The sequence below is a fragment of the Vulpes vulpes genome, chromosome 16, assembly GCF_048418805.1.
Source record: "Vulpes vulpes isolate BD-2025 chromosome 16, VulVul3, whole genome shotgun sequence".
Taxonomy (NCBI): Eukaryota; Metazoa; Chordata; class Mammalia; order Carnivora; family Canidae; genus Vulpes; species Vulpes vulpes.
This window is the reverse complement of record NC_132795.1, coordinates 12,553,455-12,573,528: the sequence shown is the minus strand read 5'-3', so window position 1 is coordinate 12,573,528 and position 20,074 is coordinate 12,553,455. Positions and strand designations below refer to the sequence as shown.

General features: G+C 37.7%; 1 protein-coding gene across 1 annotated transcript in view; it reads left to right on the top strand.

Annotated features, from left to right (window-relative positions):
• Nucleotides 1-15,416, top strand: part of CPS1 (carbamoyl-phosphate synthase 1) — a 120,767-nt gene extending 105,351 nt beyond the window's left edge. Inside the window, exons 33-38 of the mRNA XM_026002212.2 lie at nucleotides 586-660; nucleotides 3,343-3,441; nucleotides 11,156-11,215; nucleotides 12,029-12,141; nucleotides 13,458-13,587; nucleotides 14,308-15,416. Of these exons, the coding sequence (XP_025857997.1) occupies nucleotides 586-660; nucleotides 3,343-3,441; nucleotides 11,156-11,215; nucleotides 12,029-12,141; nucleotides 13,458-13,587; nucleotides 14,308-14,406 (576 nt within the window). The 3' untranslated portion in view covers nucleotides 14,407-15,416. The remainder of the gene's footprint in view (nucleotides 1-585; nucleotides 661-3,342; nucleotides 3,442-11,155; nucleotides 11,216-12,028; nucleotides 12,142-13,457; nucleotides 13,588-14,307) is intronic.
• The last annotated feature ends 4,658 nt before the right edge of the window (nucleotides 15,417-20,074 follow it).

Here is a 20,074-nt window from a genome sequence, read left to right as displayed (position 1 = left end):
ATAAATGAAAAAGAAACACTCCTATCTATGTTCTAGTTCACATGAAAGTTCTGGGCAAAAGTGTTCCCAAGCAGAATGTTTTTCAAAGCATTTTAAGAGGTGTCAACAACAGTTTAATGTCTCAGAAGTCAGCTTACAGACAGACATTTCTGGCATGGTTGCCTGTTGCAAGTTCAAATGATCAGAAAAAGAAGAGGAATGTTTCAAAGGCCTACCAAGAAAAAAATGTGTTTGAACTCAGTGTTTGGGGAGACCAATGCCCAGTAGACTTTGTTTGAAATCACTCCAATAAGAATATGTGTAGGCCAGATTAGAAACACTGGCCTAGACTGGTCACAGGGGCCCTATTTACAGAAATAATTTGTGATTATTTAACCCAAGATTTTGGCTAAGAGCTCAAGAAATTCTTGGAACAGGGTTTTAAAGCTATTTTTCAAGTCAGATGCTTGGACCAAAGAGATTTTTTATGTGTCTACCATAGCCTAAATGAATCCTGTGAGAGATGGTTCACTAAATATATTTATCCTCTCCTATTCCTTTTATACCTTTCTCTCACATATTTTTCCTCCCCATTATTTCTGACAGGCTCCAATGTTTTCCTGGCCCCGGTTGAGGGATGCTGACCCCATTCTGCGATGTGAGATGGCTTCCACTGGAGAGGTAACTAGTTAATGACCGATGAACACTTTCATTAAACCTACTTTGAAATCTATGGTTTTATGATCTGAGTATAATACAGTAAGTAAGTTATTAAGTATTAAGGGGGACAGAAACTTCTGTTATCAGAGTAGGTCTGAAAGGGCTTAAGAATTTTGAACTAAAGAAGAATCTTAGACCTCTGTGGACCAGAGTCTAAATTTTCACTTATATTTAACTTGTGAATATAATATATGTGTTCCTAATTCATTTCCACATTACACATTGAGAACAGCTTCCAAATATCTCTTTAGATGTCTAAGTAAATATCTCCTGGGTATTTTTGTTTTAAATTTTAAGGTCTTTCTATAACGGCACTTCCCACCCCCAGCCTCCTCATCTGCTTGCTGCTATGAAATTAGATCATTGGATTTTTACTAGCAGTATGTAGAATGACTGTACAGCATTAGAAAGATCATGGACCTAAACATTGTGGAATCGGTAGATAAATGCAAAATCCCCAAACAACTTTCAAAGCAGCTTGAATCTCCTGGGGACTATCTAAAAACCTATAATGGAATTGGCCACTGGATGTCCCTCTTCACTTGTGTTGGGATGCTTGTCAGCTGAAGGTTTCTTTAAGAATGTGAACTGTGTTTCTTGTAGAGAGCTGTCAGATTCTAGAAAGTTCCCTACATGTCAGTGTCAGGGCATTTTATGAATCACCTAGCCCTTGACAGACTTACTAGATACAACCTTCAGATTCTCATCAGTGCACATCAGAGTGGCAACATCAGACTGTGAGGCATCATTGTCTCCTCCTGCTATTAAGGAACACCTGAAAAGGGAAAATATTTAATTACAATAAATACGTGATGGTTTATGTGGTTGCCTGGTTACCAGCAACATCTGTGATGAGAAGTCAAGTGAGACAGGAAGGCAGGCAGTGAGGAATAAATGGCTATCTTGTTTGTATTTGGACTGGAGATTGCCTTATCTTAGCTCCTTTGCTGCTGCTTTTAATTTAATAGGTGAGAAAACCCAGCTTTAAAACGAGGGGCCTGCATTACAGTTCTCCGCTGTTTAAGGAGATACTCTTCAGGTTCATCTGGATCCCATGGTCACTGGGTAGCAGGCGTGTTTACAGCAGATCCAGGATTCAGATCAAGGAGAGATGTTTTTCTTTGTGCTGCTTTCTCTAGTGTGGGAAACTTATTTTCAGTGCCTCTGTCCATTCTGCTTCCAGACATACATTATTGGAGTTGCTGAACTATGAAAATATGAAAGAATTAGAAGCTCAGCTCACCTTTGTTCTTATCTATTTGAGAAATATAGAGATAATTCTTCTTCCATTATTAGAGTCATACTTCCAGGTGTCACTGGGTGTGATGCTACAAGGCCTGATTTCATAACTGAAATCAGAATAATAATTCTAGCTTAGTGAGATCTTAGTCATGCTTCAAAGAGACATTTTCAGTGTTCAAATGGCTTGTTGAGGGATTAAATTAACCTTTACCTCTTGATCTAGGTAAGGGGTATTTTATTCTCTCAGTGGCAAGGTGGGAATGTTAGTCCAAAGCTTACTTGAATATCGGACTGGTTTCTATGTATTTTGTAGAAACCTGACTGTTCTCTATGTATTTTGCTGAAACCTGTGTATTGTTGTGTCTGCTTTTATGATGAAATTGCCTGGTCCTGTCAATAGAATTTGGGTTTCATTAACTGAGGGTGACATGACTTAGGCTAGTTGGCCAGTAATTGGCCAAAGATAGTGTTCGCTGTAGAGAGAAAAGCAACATGGACTGGGGGTTGGCTGAAGGTCACAGTTATGAGAACATCCCTTTTACAATAAGGGAGTCATTTGCTTAAAGAATGAATTTAGCCATCAGTGTTATTTACTATAATTGTGGTTCTGTACCTGTGCCAAATGATGATCTGTATGGCCAGATCTATTCCCATCATGCTCAAATATACCACTTGTTCTACCGTTATGGTGGCCATTTTTGACTTGTAGTCATATAGCAGCACAATTACCCGAGATGAAACTTCTGTGTATCCTGACATTATACATTAGTTTGGATTTTTGTTTTGTTTTGTTTTGTTTGCTTGTTTGTTTACATCTGGCTGTGGTATTTAGAACTAGTAGCAGGGTGTTTCGGTTCATTTTATGAAAATTATTTTTTTTTTAAAAAAAGGTCCTTTGAGATTTTCCTGGATTTATTGAACTTCTCAGAAGGCTTTCTCATAAGCCGTATGAAATGACTCCTAACCAATTGATCAGCAGTTATGCATTTGTGCTACTGACCCATGAATTCATGCACTGTGGCATTGCATACATAATATACTCCGTTATTTAAACATTAAGTCATATTAACATTTGGTAACTTACCACATTATGGACCAGGCACTATGATTTGTATCCAAATAACTCACAGTAGAATCCAGTTATGTTACTCCATGGAGTGTTGTTGGAGAGAGAAAGAATTGCTTATTCATTCATTATGCTTAATTAAAAACATAAGATACATCTGCCCTGGCAAGCTTTTTAATTCTGGAATTCAGACTGCATGGTCTTTGGGCAAGTCAATAAAATCTAGCAAAGGGGTCTACGAGTAAAGTGTTTTCCATTTGTATTTATTTATTGGTAAGAGCTGTTGACTAGGATTTGCTTTCCTTTTATTTTATTTTTTAATTTATTCTAAACAGGTGGCTTGCTTTGGTGAAGGCATTCATACAGCTTTCCTAAAGGCAATGCTTTCTACAGGGTTTAAGATACCCCAGAAGGGCATCCTGATTGGAATCCAGGTAAGTGGTGTGTGGTTGTGTGCATGCCCTTGGGCACATGCTAGGAGTGGCTGGGAAAGGACCTTAATTGTGGAATAAAAGAGGAGAGATCTTAAGTCCACTAAAGAAAACAGCAACTAATAGAAAAAATGGACACTTGTTCTCTATATGTTCCCTGCGTTTTGCCTTTTTCCATTGCAGCAATCAATACAAATAAGTGCCTAAATAAAATGAACAGAAAGAAAAAGTCTCTAGTAAAAAGGGTATTTGTTCTGAAAAGGACTTAGGATGCCTTAAACAGGAATCTCTTCTATGCCTTGGTTCTATCTTTTCTATATGTTCTGCTCTTTGTTCTTCATCCTTAGCTTTCTGTAAATTGGGAGTCTCACCTCTTCCTTCTCTCTGTCTCTATTTCTTGACTTTCTCCTTTGCCATCTCATGACTGTAGTATTCACTGTCCTATCCATAACTGTCACTTTTAAATCTTCATTCTCGGTCATCCCCTATTTTCAACTATCTTCTGGATACCCCTCTCTGGATGTCTCAAGCGCAACACATCCCAAGCTGAAGCTATGTTATCCCTTCCTGACCTCTTTTTTTAAATTATTATTTATTTATGATAGTCACAGAGAGAGAGAGAGAGAGAGGCAGAGACACAGGCAGAGGGAGAAGCAGGCTCCATGCACCGGGAGCCCGATGTGGGATTCGATCCCGGGTCTCCAGGATCGCGCCCTGGGCCAAAGGCAGGCGCCGAACCGCTGCGCCACCCAGGGATCCCCCCTTCCTGACCTCTGTTCCTTTCTTCCTTATAGTCATTCATTCACATTTCAATTTCTGCTATAGATCATCCACAACTTATGGTGGGGTCATGTCTCAATAAACCCATCATAAATTGAAAATGTCAGAAAGTCAAAAATGAGTTTAATATACTGACCCTCCCGAGCATTATGGCTTAGTGTGGTTTACCTTAAGTGTTCTCAGAACACTTTATGTGAGTCTACAATGGGGCAAGATCATCTAACACAAGCCTGTTTGTAATAAAGGATTGCATATCTCATGTAGTTTGTTGAATACTCTATTAAAAGTGAAAAGCAGAATGGTTGTTAGGTGTATGGGTTAGTTATCCTCATTGTTGTGTGGCTGACTAGGAGCTGCTGCCGCCCACATCACCAGAGAGTGTCCTATACTGCTACTTGCTAGCCCGGGAAAAGATCAAAATTCAAAGTATGGTTGGTACCAAATGTGTATTGCTTTCACTATTGCAAAGTTGGACCTTTTTAAGTCAAGGACCATTTGTAAATGTCAAAGATCCAAAGCCGAAGAAGACATGGACATTATTTGAGGGATTTTTCTCACTCCATGACCGATTGAAAGTTCTTGAAGGGAAGTAGCTTAATGGGCTTTAGAAAGTTAGCAGAGCCCACAATATACTGGGGAGTTTCTTGAATGTTATTATTTGGTAAGTCTTCTAAGTCAAAGCCAGGTGAAATAATTAGAAGACAATATCTTTATACAATGAAAAGGCCATTATTGGTGTATTTTTGCAAATCAAATGGAAATCTCAGGGCAAAATGATAGCCAAGAAACTTTGATTACTCCTTGGAATAATTATTGCAAGAATGTACAGACTGTTCGGTTTATAAATTTTCCTGAAAAATACTAAATGCTTCCCACCTGGTCATTCACTTACATTTAAGGTTAGGAATTCTTGGGTCCTATAAAAACAATAGATGGTCACCCCTGCTGTACTTTTAATAAGCCCAAACCCTGCACGGTTACAAAAAAATCAATAAAAATATAATTAGAGCAGTACCAGGTATTCTCAAGCCAGTGGGTGATTATTGTAGATACCATCTCATTAGGGTGTCTTAATATCAGCAAATTAGACTCTGGAGACTAGATCGGTAGTGGCTCTGGAGAAGTTTCTGCAAAGATCAACTTGGAATTCTGCTTTATAAAGGTGCCAAAAGGGAGATGGAGAACAGTTAGAGCAGAGGCTAACAAGATGACTTGCAATCGTCAAGCTTAATGGCAGGTTGGAGACACATCACACCATATGAGAGACTCATCATGTTATAAATGAGTATTAAGTATTATTAAGTCACAAGTATGAGAGTATTTGCCCAACTTCCAGTGATGGCTTAAAGTTTAATGTGAGACCTGGGGGCATTCAGAGGAGACCATGCCCTTAGTCCCCGTCTTCACAACTAATCATAATAGTGCTAACATTTTAAAATACCAGTTTAAGAGGCAGTGATGTATAAAATTGTGCCTTGTTTGGTTCTAGTGCCGCAGGGAAATATTAAGCAAAAATTAATTCGATCCCTATAAAATATTTGTATGATTTTGGCATCAGTGAACAGAATTTTTTGCTTTATAGGTGAAAAAAAGAGGGTTTTGTAGGGTAAAAAGAATTTTCTTAAAGGAATGAGGTTCTTCTGCCCAAAGAACTTTTTTCTTGCAAGTGCACAATGTTAGGGCTTTAGATATGTATCTATTTTAATTAAAGAGTTTTAAAAGCATATTTAAAGAAACGTTTATTGTAAAGTTGTATTTAATACAGTATTTGTAGCGGTGGTAAAATTGATCAGTGGGAGATAGGTAAGAGTCACTCTCTGACCTACTCTATGTGGGCGGCAAGGAAGAGCTGCCAGTGGCAGCAGTTCATGTACAGCCTTTCTGTTACCATCTGGGGGATTTTCATTGAGAGTGATTTTTAAAAATGTAACGTCATAAATTTAACTGAACAATATGACAGGATATACTAACCAGAGCATTAATGGCTAGAAATATCACTGGGTGTCTTAGATAGCATGGGACCAAATCTAACCTCCGCCTTTTACCCAAGCTTCATAGAAACTGTGAACAAAGTAATTAAGTTTCCACATTTCAGTATGCATTGTATTTTTTTGAAATCATTCTATTTAATGTGATTCTGCGTGGTCAGAATAATTCATATGGACTTGTTCAAATATATAAAGTCAGAACTTAGAAGGACCTAAAAAAAATACTGCTGACAGAAAAATGGGCATTAGGGCCAGTAAATACGAAGGAACACATCCAGTTGAGTTATCGAGTGAAGTTCTAAGAAAGAAATCCACAACTACATTTTGACTTAAGATAATCATTCATTTAGCCTGATGCTGTAGAGACTTAACTCGGAGAAGAGCACCAGTAGCCAGCACCACTGCAGTTAATTTGCTTTATTATTCCTTCATGGAGAAGTGAGGAAGATAGTACCTGTCCCATTTATTTGAGGGAAAGGCCTTTTCGTTTTATCTCCCCACCTTGACCCAGCTTCCCGCTATGAACATGAGGATTTAATTGAAGATACCTTCACTCATTAATGTTCACAATAGGTTGCAAGAGAAAATTGGGAGAAAAGAGAAATTATGGAGAGAGAGGTAAAAGTGACCCTGAGCCAGGAGACATTTTTTTTCTTATTTTTGATAGTTTAACACATATTTATAATAGTAATTTCTTACTAGCAAGTATCAGCCACTTCTCAGCATTTAGTAAATAGAGTGTGTGTGTGTGTGGGGGGGGGCACACATGCTAATTTGTGATACTGCAGTCTTCCTAGCCTCTTATTTCTCTTCTCTTTCCCATCCTATTCCTTTATACACAGCGCCTCTGCTTCTGCCCTCCCAGAGTTAAATCCTATGGGACAAATTACCCAAGGAATTTGAAATAGTCATAACATCAATTGTGTATAACGAGAACTTAGAGGGGGAAAAATCAAGATTTAGATTTTCTCAAAGGATTCTTGTCAACTATTACATGCACTAAGTCTCTTAACACGAGGCTTTCTATAGGCTCACATCCTAACATAAGAAAGGCATAATGTAGATTTTATGGCAACAAAATCATCTTTGATTTTCCTGCAATATTTCCAGCTTCCTTTCATCCCATCAGGATTTATTTTTAGTTGCTATGAGTAGGCAATCTGCCTTGTTTTGAAGTTTTCTGGAACACCCTTTAACAATAAATGATTTACTCTAGAGTAGATCAAGAGCACTCACTGTTTTTTCCCCTCTGATTGGGCTATTCAGTGATGTTTGTGGAGTGGCGAGCACCATCCTGACATCTGCGCTTCAGCATTGCTCGGAAACACAAAGCAAGCATTTTATTTGAAAAAGACAACTCCAAGTGACATGAATAACCTTTTATCTTCAATACAGAATTATTAGGAACAACCATAGAGTTGTCGATGCAGACGTCCCTATAGAGTCCACAGGCACCACACAGTATTAACTTGGCTTTCTGTTCTGGAGCCAGAAGTTGGATTAATGTGAAAGTGATAATTGGAGGAAATATATATATATTTTTTCATTTTTAAAGGACTTTCCTTCTTATAAACATTTTCCAGGAAATAAATCAGCTTGTACTTTTCACCTTTAGTAACAAATGGTTTCTTACCCAGGTATTTTCAATCAGCTATTAAATCTGGGGCTACTCAGATGCAAGCTGACAGCTGTAATTTCTTTTTGTAGAGAGGCTGTTTTATGTGTCACAAGTGTTCAATACATGTTTGATAGAAGTTTATAATGTGGCTATGAAAGCCAACACCCCAGACCAGAAGGCAGAGTGGTTCCCTGGCTGGGAACTGCCAATACTGTCATGTCGGATATTTATCTTTTCCACTTGGGGGACAGCATTGAAACAGCTCCATAATGAGGTTCTGACTGGTGTCTGCGGGTCTTAGAGGACTTGCTGACTTATTTTACTTTAAAATAGCAAAGAAAAAAAATTACATTCTGGTACTCCTTCCTTAACATTTTTCATTGTGACTTTGGCCAAGGTGAATGCATCTTCACCTTAAATTATAAGATGAGTGAAGGATTGTTCCCCTATTCCCTCTTCCCTCCTACCCTTAAACTTAAGTGTGCATCAGAATCACCTGGAGGGTTTATTAAAATGCAGATTACTGGGATTCATCCTCAGAGTTCCTGATTCCAGAGGTAGGGCCCAAACTTTTATAGTTTAAATAAATTCCCAGGTGATGCTGGTTTCCCTGGGAACCACATTTTGAGAACCACTGTACTTGTGAAATGATATATTTTTAAAAGATTTATTTTAGAGAGTGGGGGGGAGGGGCGGGGGGGGAGAGAGAGAGAGAGAGTCTCAGCCAGACTCTGCTCTGAGCATGGAGCCCAATGCGGGGCTCGATCCCACGACCCTGAGATCATGACATGAGCCGAAACCAAGAGTTGGGTGCTTGACCAACTTTGCCGGCCAGATGCTCCTGAAATGATATTTTATTTTATTTTATTTTATTTTATTTTATTTTATTTTATTTTATTTTATTTTATTTTATTTTTTGAAATGATATTTTAGAAAATGGTTTCAGTGTTATGTTATCACCTGGCCATATCTTATTTATTACATTTTGCTAGGGGAAAATTTAAGAAATTGAGAATAGTTTGTTTAATACACAATTAATGTATCAGTTAACAAATAAGCTGTTGGACAATTTTATATTGATTCTTCTAATGTGCTCTAGCACTTACTCAAGTCTGTCCTGTGTTCAGCAGGAGGTCACAATGTAATGTTCCAAATCAGGGAAATTTGACAAAATTCAGAAGTTCATTTAGAATATTTCATGTATATTTACTATATTTTAAGGAACCCTAAAATATGAAGAAAACCTAAGATGCCATCTAATTCAGCCCCTTGCTTTCCAAGAAGAATCAAACTTGAAAAGTGATTATCCTTTTCTTCTATTTAACCTATTCTTAAAGAGACTGCCATATGCCTCATTAAATTGCCCTAATGTCACTGCATTACTCTGATTTCGTACTTATTCGTTTCCTTTTTTTATGTCTAGCCTTGAGCTTCTTGCACATCAGGCCCATTTCTTCCTGTTGGTCCAAGCAGGAATGGAAAGCTACTATCCTGGGCACGGTTACAATTTGTACTCTAGAAGACTGTCCATGAATAACCCCTGAGCTTGCCTTAGCTGAGATTCATCCAGTTGCATTTATCTTTTCTATTTGCCAATAGTTTCCTCTCATAAAACTGCAGTTCTGGGATTGAGAGGGACTGAATCTGAAAGAATTTTATATTTGAACATAGTCTTTGGAGTCTTTCCCTAGGATTTAGATCTGTTCTCAGAAAGCCTCTGCAAGTAAATATTAGGAGGTTTTATGGGCTGAACATTATCAAAATTGTACAAGGATCTTGATGTGTTTTGTTATCGCAATTCTTAGTTTCTCAGAGACTCTGAAATAAGATCATCTCCTTGATTTTTTTTTTTTTTTAGCCATTACCAGTATGGTTTCTAAATAGATTATAAAACATTTACTGAAGTAACCAAATTATTTCATCTATAAACATTATAGAAAGCAGCCAAAATGTTCTCATGTAAGGCAAAATAGATATGTTTTTAACTGTGTATGATGTTTATATTCTGTTTAGCTCAGTTCTCAAACATTCAAGTTAATGAGGTCAAGGTAGGGAGTTCTGGGTAGGCCACTAGCTTTTTTTTTTTTTTTTTCTTTCACCCTGATCACTGGTCTTGCAAATATTGGCTTGTGGTCACAAAAAGGAGGTAAGTTCCAGAATGGTGGAACTCTGGTGACAATGTGCAAGAGTCACAGAAAATAGGACTTGTAAACCAGATGGGTCCAGCTGAGGCTCTAGGAAGTTCACAGCAATGGGTTCTAAGAAAATATCTGAACAGTGAGATGGAACATGAGAGAAGCCTGTTTGGAAGTAAGGTATATGTGTGGAGGAAGTTGGCTTGTATTTGAAGTTTGATGGCCAGTAGGGAATCCAGGCTTGGGAACTAGGGTGCAGGGGCAGGAATCTAGTCCTTGTTTAGTCTTCAAAATAAACATTTTAATAATAATAATTAATACTTAATGAGAGCTATCAATGGACAAGTAATTGTGCTAAGTTCCCGTACTGACAGTTATAAATCAATTCACTGAATACTCACAAGGACCCTATAACAAAGACACTGTTACTATTCCCATTTAACAGGTGAGGAAAGTGCAACAGAGAGGTTAAGTAAGTTGCTCAAGTTCACACAGCTTATTGTAGAGCCCCCCAAAATAGAAACACTACTTTGTTCACTGCTGTTTTAAAAATGAAGAAATGGAGACTCAAAGACATTAACTTTTCTAAGAACACGCTAAAAATGAATAGAAAAACCAGGATCTGAAATGCAGCTTAGTGACTCTAGAGCCCATTCTTTTTCACTCTTTTCTTTAGAGGTAACACAAAATTGAGTCCCAAATGGTTGACTTCTTGCAGGGAGGTGTGCACAAGCTGCTAGGACAGGGCCCAGTTACCTAAGAGCAGGACCAGTTAGAATTCAGCAATTAGAACTGGTTGAACAGGCGGACTGGTCAGCAAGGCTGCCTTGGTTTTGATCTCCTAACTCAGAGGTCTTTAAATTCTCCCTCACTAGGGGAAAGATCCACATAGGACTGAGTGGATCTTAATCTGCAGACAGAGTGGATTAAGTAGGGAGTGGAGGAATTTGAGAGCAAGGTGAAAAGTCAGACTGTAGGTAGCAAGACAGTGTGGATGTCATCTTATCTATATCGGGAAGTAAGTAGAACTCCTACTCACTATAGGAGGATTAAAGGATCGGACTTGCCACCTTTGAACCTTTGACTATAAAGCACCTGGCAATGTACGTATGGCATCGTCTTCCATGATGGCGTCAGAGAGTACCATATTGCAGTATACCTAGAAAGTGAATTTTGTTAAATTCTTTTAATTTCAGCAATCATTCCGTCCCAGATTCCTTGGGGTGGCTGAACAATTACACAATGAAGGCTTCAAGGTATGCGATATTAATTTCTTTCAAGTCTTTTTCTATAAGCATTGAAATCTATTCACAAAAGAGAATATTAATGATTCTTAAGGAATGAAATAGCTCAAAATATATCCTTTCAACTTGAAAGGTTTAACTAACTTGATAGTTTCAAAACTTCAATAGAATAAAATTATTAGAAAGACCAGTTTTAAGTTATAACAAAGGTACCATAAACTCCACAGAAGTTGGCAGCTACAAACTTAGAGAGTTTCGTTTACGCAGAATTGGGACCAAGGTTCAATGCATTTCCCATATATTTTTCCTTTTTCCTTTTCTTGTTTCGATACGAAGTCACAGTCTTCAGCTGCTGCGGTTATAGGCAACACTTTTTTTTTGCCATGAATACTTCTACACAAAGCCTGGTTCAGTAAAATAAAATGATTCCCAAGGCTCAGAGTGGGCCTGTGGTCATGGGGCTTTATTGATCTGATGATGATGAATCCTCAGCTGTGAATCATTCTTTGTTTCTTCCTCTACAAAAGCTTTTTTGGTTTTGTAGTAACCAAATTGTAATAACCAATTGAGGTTATTTCAATATTCGATAACCAACTGAATAACCAATTGAGGTTATTAAATTGTTCCTTAGAATATTTTAAACATCCTCAGTGTCCGTGACTCAAGACAGCAAGTCCAAATCTCTATTCATGGCATTATTGTTTCTCATATACACCACTTTCTTCTACTTTTATGTTTTAAATGACATGTGATCCCAATAGGCTTCTTTGCTCCGCGAAAGCCTTTCCTGTGATATAGTAACTGACTTTTCCCTTTTAAATGCAGCTTTTTGCCACGGAAGCCACGTCAGACTGGCTCAATGCCAACAATGTTCCTGCCACCCCAGTGGCATGGCCGTCTCAGGAAGGCCAGAATCCCAGCCTCTCTTCCATCAGAAAGTAAGAACTGGGCACACTTCTATCCTCCCACAGCTAGAGGATTAACTTTGGGAGCCAATATGATGAAAATATTTCACCTTACCCTATTGCAATTCTTCTAAAAGTCCTCTTAGCCATTTCAGATGAATAAATCTGTGGATCTCAGTTTCATTCTTGTGATTTTGCTGTTAACTATAACATATTTGTGTGCATGGTGATATGTAGCATCTTTCAAAATATTTTCTAGTTAGGTGGCTTTCCTTGATGGACACTGAAATCTCAGTGATGAGAATCAGAGACGTGGAGAACGTAATGCAGCACTTTATATTTTACATCAAAGTTATATTATATACAGATGTGTATATCAGGTATAAGATTGGCTAGCGGCATTTCTCCAAGGTTGTGCAACAATAAATCAGCCCAACTTATTGAGCACTTGCTATATGCAGGAGGCTGTGATGAGTGATAGGATAGCACCATCCATTGAACTGCCTAACTTACTGTTCTCTGGTCAGGTTGGTTGCTATATGCCTTAGGCTATGTCGTCATGAGATTTGGTAAGACATGTTATTTTCATGCATTACGTGAGTCTTTAGGAACTCCATTACATCCACACTTATAGATGTACGCGGCATAGGTATATGAGATAATTCTTAGTTATTCCAGGATATAGCTACCATTTTTTAGGGCTCTCAAGAAGGCAACCTATAACTCATTAGCAAATTTTTAAAAGATGGGCAAATCGTTCAGCCCTTAATAGACTTCCAATGATGCTATAAGCACTTGGTTAGGACTTTGTAAAAACAGTTATTAGCATTACTTCATGCTTTGGACATTTAAGTGTCTCCTAGTGCATGTAGCAGTCCCACAACAGAATGTGAAGTGGTTTAATTCAAAATCAGATGACTTGTGTTTTCCTACTGTTATCTGAGAGGCACCAGGAAGCAGGCAGTGAGGTAAAGTTCATCCGGGAGTTGGGCGTATGGGGGTAGAATGGACTTCAGTATTGGAGGAAAAAATCTCCTTGTAAAACAAGTAAATGCCTATCAAATTGCCAATTCTTCCATAGATAGACAGCATTTGAGAAAGAAAGCCCTTTCCATTTAATCAGTTAGACTCTCACCAGAATTCTTTCAAGAACACAATAAAAAATTGTAACCCCCAAATGAGTGTAATTTGAACACCTCTTTAGGCATAGAGGAGGGTAGGTGGTGGTCGACTCAGTATGACACTGACTTGAATGGTGTAAGAGAATAATCACATTAGTATTTTAAAAACTAATTATAAAATATATAGGGCCACCTACAAACTTTTGTTTATTTTGATTATTCTTCCAGATTGATGAGAGATGGCAGCATTGACCTGGTGATTAACCTCCCCAATAACAACACTAAGTTTGTCCACGATAATTATGTGATTCGGAGGACAGCTGTTGACAGTGGGGTTCCTCTCCTCACCAATTTCCAGGTATATTTGTTTCCTCAAATATAGCTACGTGCAGGTTCTTATTTCTGCACCTCCCTTAAGAGTGCTCATCAATGTATGCACATCCCTCTTCTCCCCTTCTTGTAACATTCAGAATGCAGAAGAATTTTTAAATAGAATCTAAAATAATGGTGCTATTATGGTAGGTCATGGCCTAATGGAGACAGTTGGTGATCAAGCAATTGAGATAATCAAAAGCCATGGAGAGCCATGCTCTCTCATTAGCCATACAATTATCTTTCAAATAAAAAGTGTGGTGTGACATGGAATAAAGATACAAACTTTTATTCCATTGTTTCTAAATGAAAGGCACCACATAAGAGCAACAGGTTAATGATAATTGAGGAACCAGGTATCATGCAAGCGCTTGTCCAATTCACAGAAAATGATCACATGAGGTATGTTTAGCCCAACTTGGACATGATATATCAAATTTACCACCAAGAAGATCCGTACTTCAAGACTCATTAACTTTCTACCCATCGTGCTTTTTCACCCTAAATTTGTTTTAATCCCTTGGAGACTTGGGGAGCAGGATAAATTTATTATGGTAAGGTCTGAGATATAGGAGAAAGTCCCGAAAAAATAAATCCTTTTGTGTCTTTCATCACATGTCCCTTTGGAAATTGTTTGCTCCAGCTTCCTTAAATATACATTTTTGCGTCATGTGGTTCGCTAAGATTCCTTCCCTTTTGTTTTCAGGTGACCAAACTTTTTGCTGAAGCTGTGCAGAAATCTCGCAATGTGGACTCCAAGAGTCTTTTCCACTACAGGCAGTACAGTGCTGGGAAAATGGCATAGAGACATAGACACTCAGCTCTCTCCGAAATCAACCCAAGCCACACTGTATCTGAAAGAACTGAATCCCAGCCATCTTCCGTACAGACAAATATTGATACCAAACTATTTCAGTTTACTTGGTTATGCCTTAATATTCTTTCCTTTCACAAATTATTGTCAGCCCCTTTTTACAAACCTCCCATAAACTCCTCCCTAAATAACTTGTCCTGCATGAGAATTCATCTGTGTTCTAATGCCTTATTTTTGGTGGGCTAAGCTTACCTACGTGCTTTTTTGCAGCTAACATTTTATGGTGCTGATTAACAATGATCGAGGTAGAAAACGTTGCTACTCTATCTTCTGAACTATTACTATACATACTTTCAAGACACTATTGTCATTGCTTTTAAATAGCATCTGCCGCACTCAGGAGATTTTCAACAAGGAAGAAGAGTATAGAAATTTGTTAAAATGAAATACAGATTTAATTTATGAACCCCTTCGTCATGATGTTTGTGTAATGTATCTTTTTGATAATTATTCTCCATTACCTGGCTCATCCAGGGATATCGCTATCCCTTTTCACAGTACTGAATTTGAGAAGTGACAGAGGTCTTTAAAGTATGGATTTCCTTAAAGCACGCTGGTTTGCAGTCTTGTGTTTTTGAGTATGTCAGCAGATGGTAGATACCACTGAGGTGGTTTTCTGCTCTCATTTTCCTTTGGATTTTAACCTGAGCCAAGTGAAATCTTCAGACTGATGCCCTCTCTCCCCACCCCTGACTCCCCACCCCCTGCCAAATTTGGAATAACTTGGAAGTTATGTCCATTCCCTTCAGATGATAGATTCTGTTGATCTACTGAGCCCCACGCTGCACTATGAAATCTACACATTTTAAGCACAAGGCCCCCATTCCTTCTGCGTACAAGAAAAGTCCTTCCTGCAGGGCAAACTGTGTCCTTTTTAAACTTTTTGTGTTATTACAAGTGCTCTAATTGTAAACTTTTAAATAAAATACTATTACGAGGCAGTATGTTTGTATTCTTGCATTTATTTTATTATTTTTTTTAACATTGATTTAACTGATTTAATAAAATCAGTTCACTTCTCTGATGAAACACAGTTTTAGGCCAGGATTATGTCTCTTTTCTTTTTTCTATACAAAGTCATATAGGATATGAATGGGCAAATTAATAGTAAACGGAACACCCAGGCTGTTATATTTTTCCTTTTTTTCTTGTTCCCTCACCTTGTGTATAAGTCTCATTTAAAAATTTATCACAAAAAAATAAAAATAAAAAAAATAAAATAAATAAAAAATTTATCACATTGTTATATGGTTATATATTATCTTTGATCTAAACTCTTTCAAATATATACAACCACACACTAAGGATTGCTACATATATATAATAAACTTTTAAACAAATGTCTCACACAACACAGAGAGACGTACTTAAACCCCATCAAAGGCTGATCCATATCGCCTGGTGGAGATAGTGCTAATTTAGGTCCCAGTGATAACCATATTCCAGAAATACCACCTAAGATGGGGCTTTGTGAAGGTCCTAAGGTAATGATGGCTTAATAGTTGTATGCCTCCCCTCTCCCCACAGTGATTAATCAAGGGATTACCACTTGATATAGACCTCCATGAAAGCTTTGCAAATTCATTTTCTCCTTCTCTCCTTGTTACCACAGTGGTTGAAACCTTCATTGTTTCGTCCCTTTAATATTATAGTAATGTACTCCCTGGGCATCCATTCATTCATTCACCTGAAAATATCTAGTGAGATTCTGGTTAGTGTAAGATCCAGTCCCCTCCTGGTTAGTGTAGGATCCGTGATCCCTCCTGTCATTCTAGTACTTTTCTGACACTGTGCCACTTATCACTATCACATCACCATAATAACTCAGGCCATTCTAAGCATTTTACATGATTTAACCCACTTAATCCCCTAATATTCCTATGAGTATGTGCTGTCATCTCTGTACTGCAAGTAAAAATTAAGTAATATGACCAAAGTCGCACAAAATGCAGTCTCACTTTCTATATGTCTTTTAAAAGCGCTCCCCTGCAGGGAGCCTGATGTGGGGACTGGATCCCAGGACTCCAGGATCATGCCCTGAACCAAAGGCAGATGCTCAACCACTGAGCCACCCAGGCGTCTCACTTTTTTAATGTCTTATAATGAAGACAAACATGTAAAAAAATACATTTCTCACAAAGAAGAAAGATTTAACTTGCCTACAGAGATCAGGGAAAGAATTTTCTGGGGGAGATGGCCTCATGTATTGTCTTGAACAGTGTGTCATAGTTCCTTAGGGAGACTAATGGTTTAAGGCAGCCACTGGAGGAAATTACAAGTAATTTATATGACAAACTCAGGGTATCTGTGGAGAAAAGGGCAAGGGGCAGAAGTCGGGGCCAGATTCTTGGTTGTATATGTTTGAGCCACATGTAAATTTTTAAGACTTTGTAAGTAATTTTGGACTTAAAAAATTGCAAAAATAAAAATTGTACTCTTCTTTACTCAGATTTACCTATTAGTAATATTTTACCCCATTTACTTTTTCTCTCTTAATTTTTTTTAAAGTAAGTTCTCCAGCCAATATGGGGTTTGAACTCATGACCCTGAGGTCAAGAGTTGTAAGCTTTACTGACTGAGCCAGCCAGGCACCTCTATTATTACTTTATCATCTTTGTATCATCTATCTATCTATCTATCTATCTATATCTATCTATCTAATCTATCATCTATCTATCTACCCATCCACCCAGCATTATCATCATCCGTCTATTTAAACACATGTACATAGGGAAGAGAAAAAATACACTTCAACCAAAAGGAATCAGGCTGCAAGTGACTAATTTAGAAATGTAACTCATAGTTTGAGACAATATTGCTTGCTGAAACTACTAAACATTTGAAGCAATAGTTAAGTCTTTGTATTGTGGGAATTTAATGAAGGTTCTTAATTTTTTTTATTAATTTGAAAAGACTATTTAAAATACAGGAAAATGAGAAGAGTAATAATGAATCAAGCAGCATTGTTCCTAAATGAAGCCCATATTTTTTGTTGGTGAAATAAAGGGTCTCTGGACAACAGAAGACAAGATACATACCCTCTCCCTTGTACTGATATGATTACCTTTCTGTTTTCCAATGTTTCGAACTTAATACTTTAAACACAAATAAACAGTGCATTCAGGATCTCTGGTTGGCAGAGGGAAATACAAGGAAATGGAAGCAGATTTGTGTTCAGATTTGGCAAGGTTTTGTGCTTTTGGAACATTTTTATTCTTTCATATAAACAGGTTAATGCGTTTTTTAAATGTCTGACTCTGTTATATATCACAAGTGCAGACAGACAACATAGGGCCTGTGTCTGTGGAGCTGAATAGAAAATCGAAGTAGCTTTTTCCATACTGAGAATTTAATAGCATGCAAGGAAGACCAGTGCTACCGGGTGGGGAGAAAAGGAGCTCAGACGGCTTGTGAAATGAAGAAGAGGAATAAAGAATGATCCATTTATAGATTTAGGATTTTATGGCTTTGGAAAGGTAAGTAGAATATGTTAACTGTACTTCTGTCAAACTTCCCTCTTAAACAGCATTCCTACTGGAAACTTTTAAAAAAACAGCTACAACATTCATTTATCTCAACAGCTGCAGGTACTTGAACCTCAGCTTCCACAGTGTCCACAGCCTCTTGAACAATGAAAGTGGAAATTATCAGAGAAACAAACCATGGCTGAATGCAGTTAAGTGCTCTGTAATTACACCCCAGTATTACCACATGACTGCTGGTGCTGCCCCCCGCAGGCACAGGTGCCATAAATGCTCACACACACCCAATCAAATCCACAAAGACCTTTCATTACCTATCATTTGAGGCACCCTTAGCTTGAAAAAGACTAGCTCAACTTTCTTTCCCTTCTTTATCTTACTGTTTCTTTTCCCTTTGTTCTTATACATAAAAATTCCATTTTTCCTGATGAATATTACTGTGCTATTTTATGAGAAGCTGGGGCAACTGGTGAGTGTGAAGGTAACGTGACAAGAAGAAGAATGTCTATTCTCTCCTCCTCCTGAGTGGCTCTCAGGGCTCTGTGAAAAATTGGTAATAATCGTCCCTACTTTTTCTCTTGCACATAATGTAGGGTGCAAGGTTTCCAGAAAGAGAGTTTAAGTATCTACAGCTGTTGAGATCAATGCAATAAGGGGGGGAGGAGGGAACCCTCAGCAAGTCAAAATTAGCACCATTTGTGCATGCTTCTTGTTGCTTAAAGATCATTTTTTGAGTCTTGACAACTTTCATTTTATAAAGGACTTGTATCCACAAAGAAAACTATTGATTGTTGACCAGAACAAAAAATAGGCTTTTCTGCATTAAAGGTCCACTTTCTCTCTCCTGAAACTACCAGCCTTATTTCTTTAAGGCCTTCCTTAGAAGAACCCCACAAACCCCAGAGAAGTGCTTTTGTTCATCAAAGGAAGCAACACCAGCAGTCTCACAAAAAAGTCAAAGATGCTGTGTCTCCAAATGACAATTTCCCATACAAAGCTGTTGCCGTTGGCAGCCAAAATGAAGACAGACAAGATATCAACATGCAGAAAGGAGAGAAATCCAACAAACTCAAAACATGTTACTAAGTGAGAAATAACTTGAAAAATGTATGTATTTTATTAACAAAGAAACATTCTAATGGCCAATGTCTAGATGACCATATTCTCCTTTCTGAAACTTAAGGGCATTTGGCAATTCTTTCATAGTCTCCTTTCTACCTCCCTATGCAAGATCCTGAAGGGTGAAATATGGCAGGACTTTGAGGTCTTTAGCATAACTGAAATTTTCTGCTGAGTGTTTTTCATGACTCTTTACAAATTTCCACATAGAAAGCTGCAAATTAAATTTATATGAAATAATTTAATTAGATTGTAACATTTATTTTAATCTCTCCATTCAAGAGGATTTACATATGGATCCTGTTTTAAAAAATGTTTTCTAATTAAAACGAGGACATAATGTCATATTATTTGCCAGGTTTGATATACTTTCTTTCCGACTCATAATTAAAATATATAGGGTGCCTCAGGGGAAAGATAGTGATGTCGCAGTTAAAATATGAATGAGTAGGAGATTTTAGAGATTTTTTTTTTTAAATCACGAGGCATAAGTATTTGATGTTAAATTGGGCTCAATATTTATTGTATCTTATTGTAGAATAAGACCAAGCAACACTGAATTGACCCTCCCCAACATTGGAGGCCTCCGGAACAAAAAATTACCTTGGCCAATTGTATTACCTGCCTTGGGGTACTGTGTGAGGTCCCGTTTGCTTCTGAAGTAACTTGCCAACTCTAATGCCTGGTTTTGTTGAAGTCTGTGGATCTGAATTTCCCATGGAAATGGGAAATGCCACCAGATGGTATTTTGTAGTCTGAACCATCAGGGAATGGTCCCTGACTTACTCCATCTCTGAGTTTTACCATACTAATCTCCTTGGAAGGCCAGTTTTAAACAGATACTCTCAGAAGTACATGAACCACACCAGTTTTTGGGTTACATATAGTAGCTAAATGTCGGTATGTACTAATGTCCATATGGCAGTGTTGGTTTAATCAGTGAGGTTACTCCATTATAAGTATTTCCAGATCATCTCAACATCTTTTTCTTTAATCTG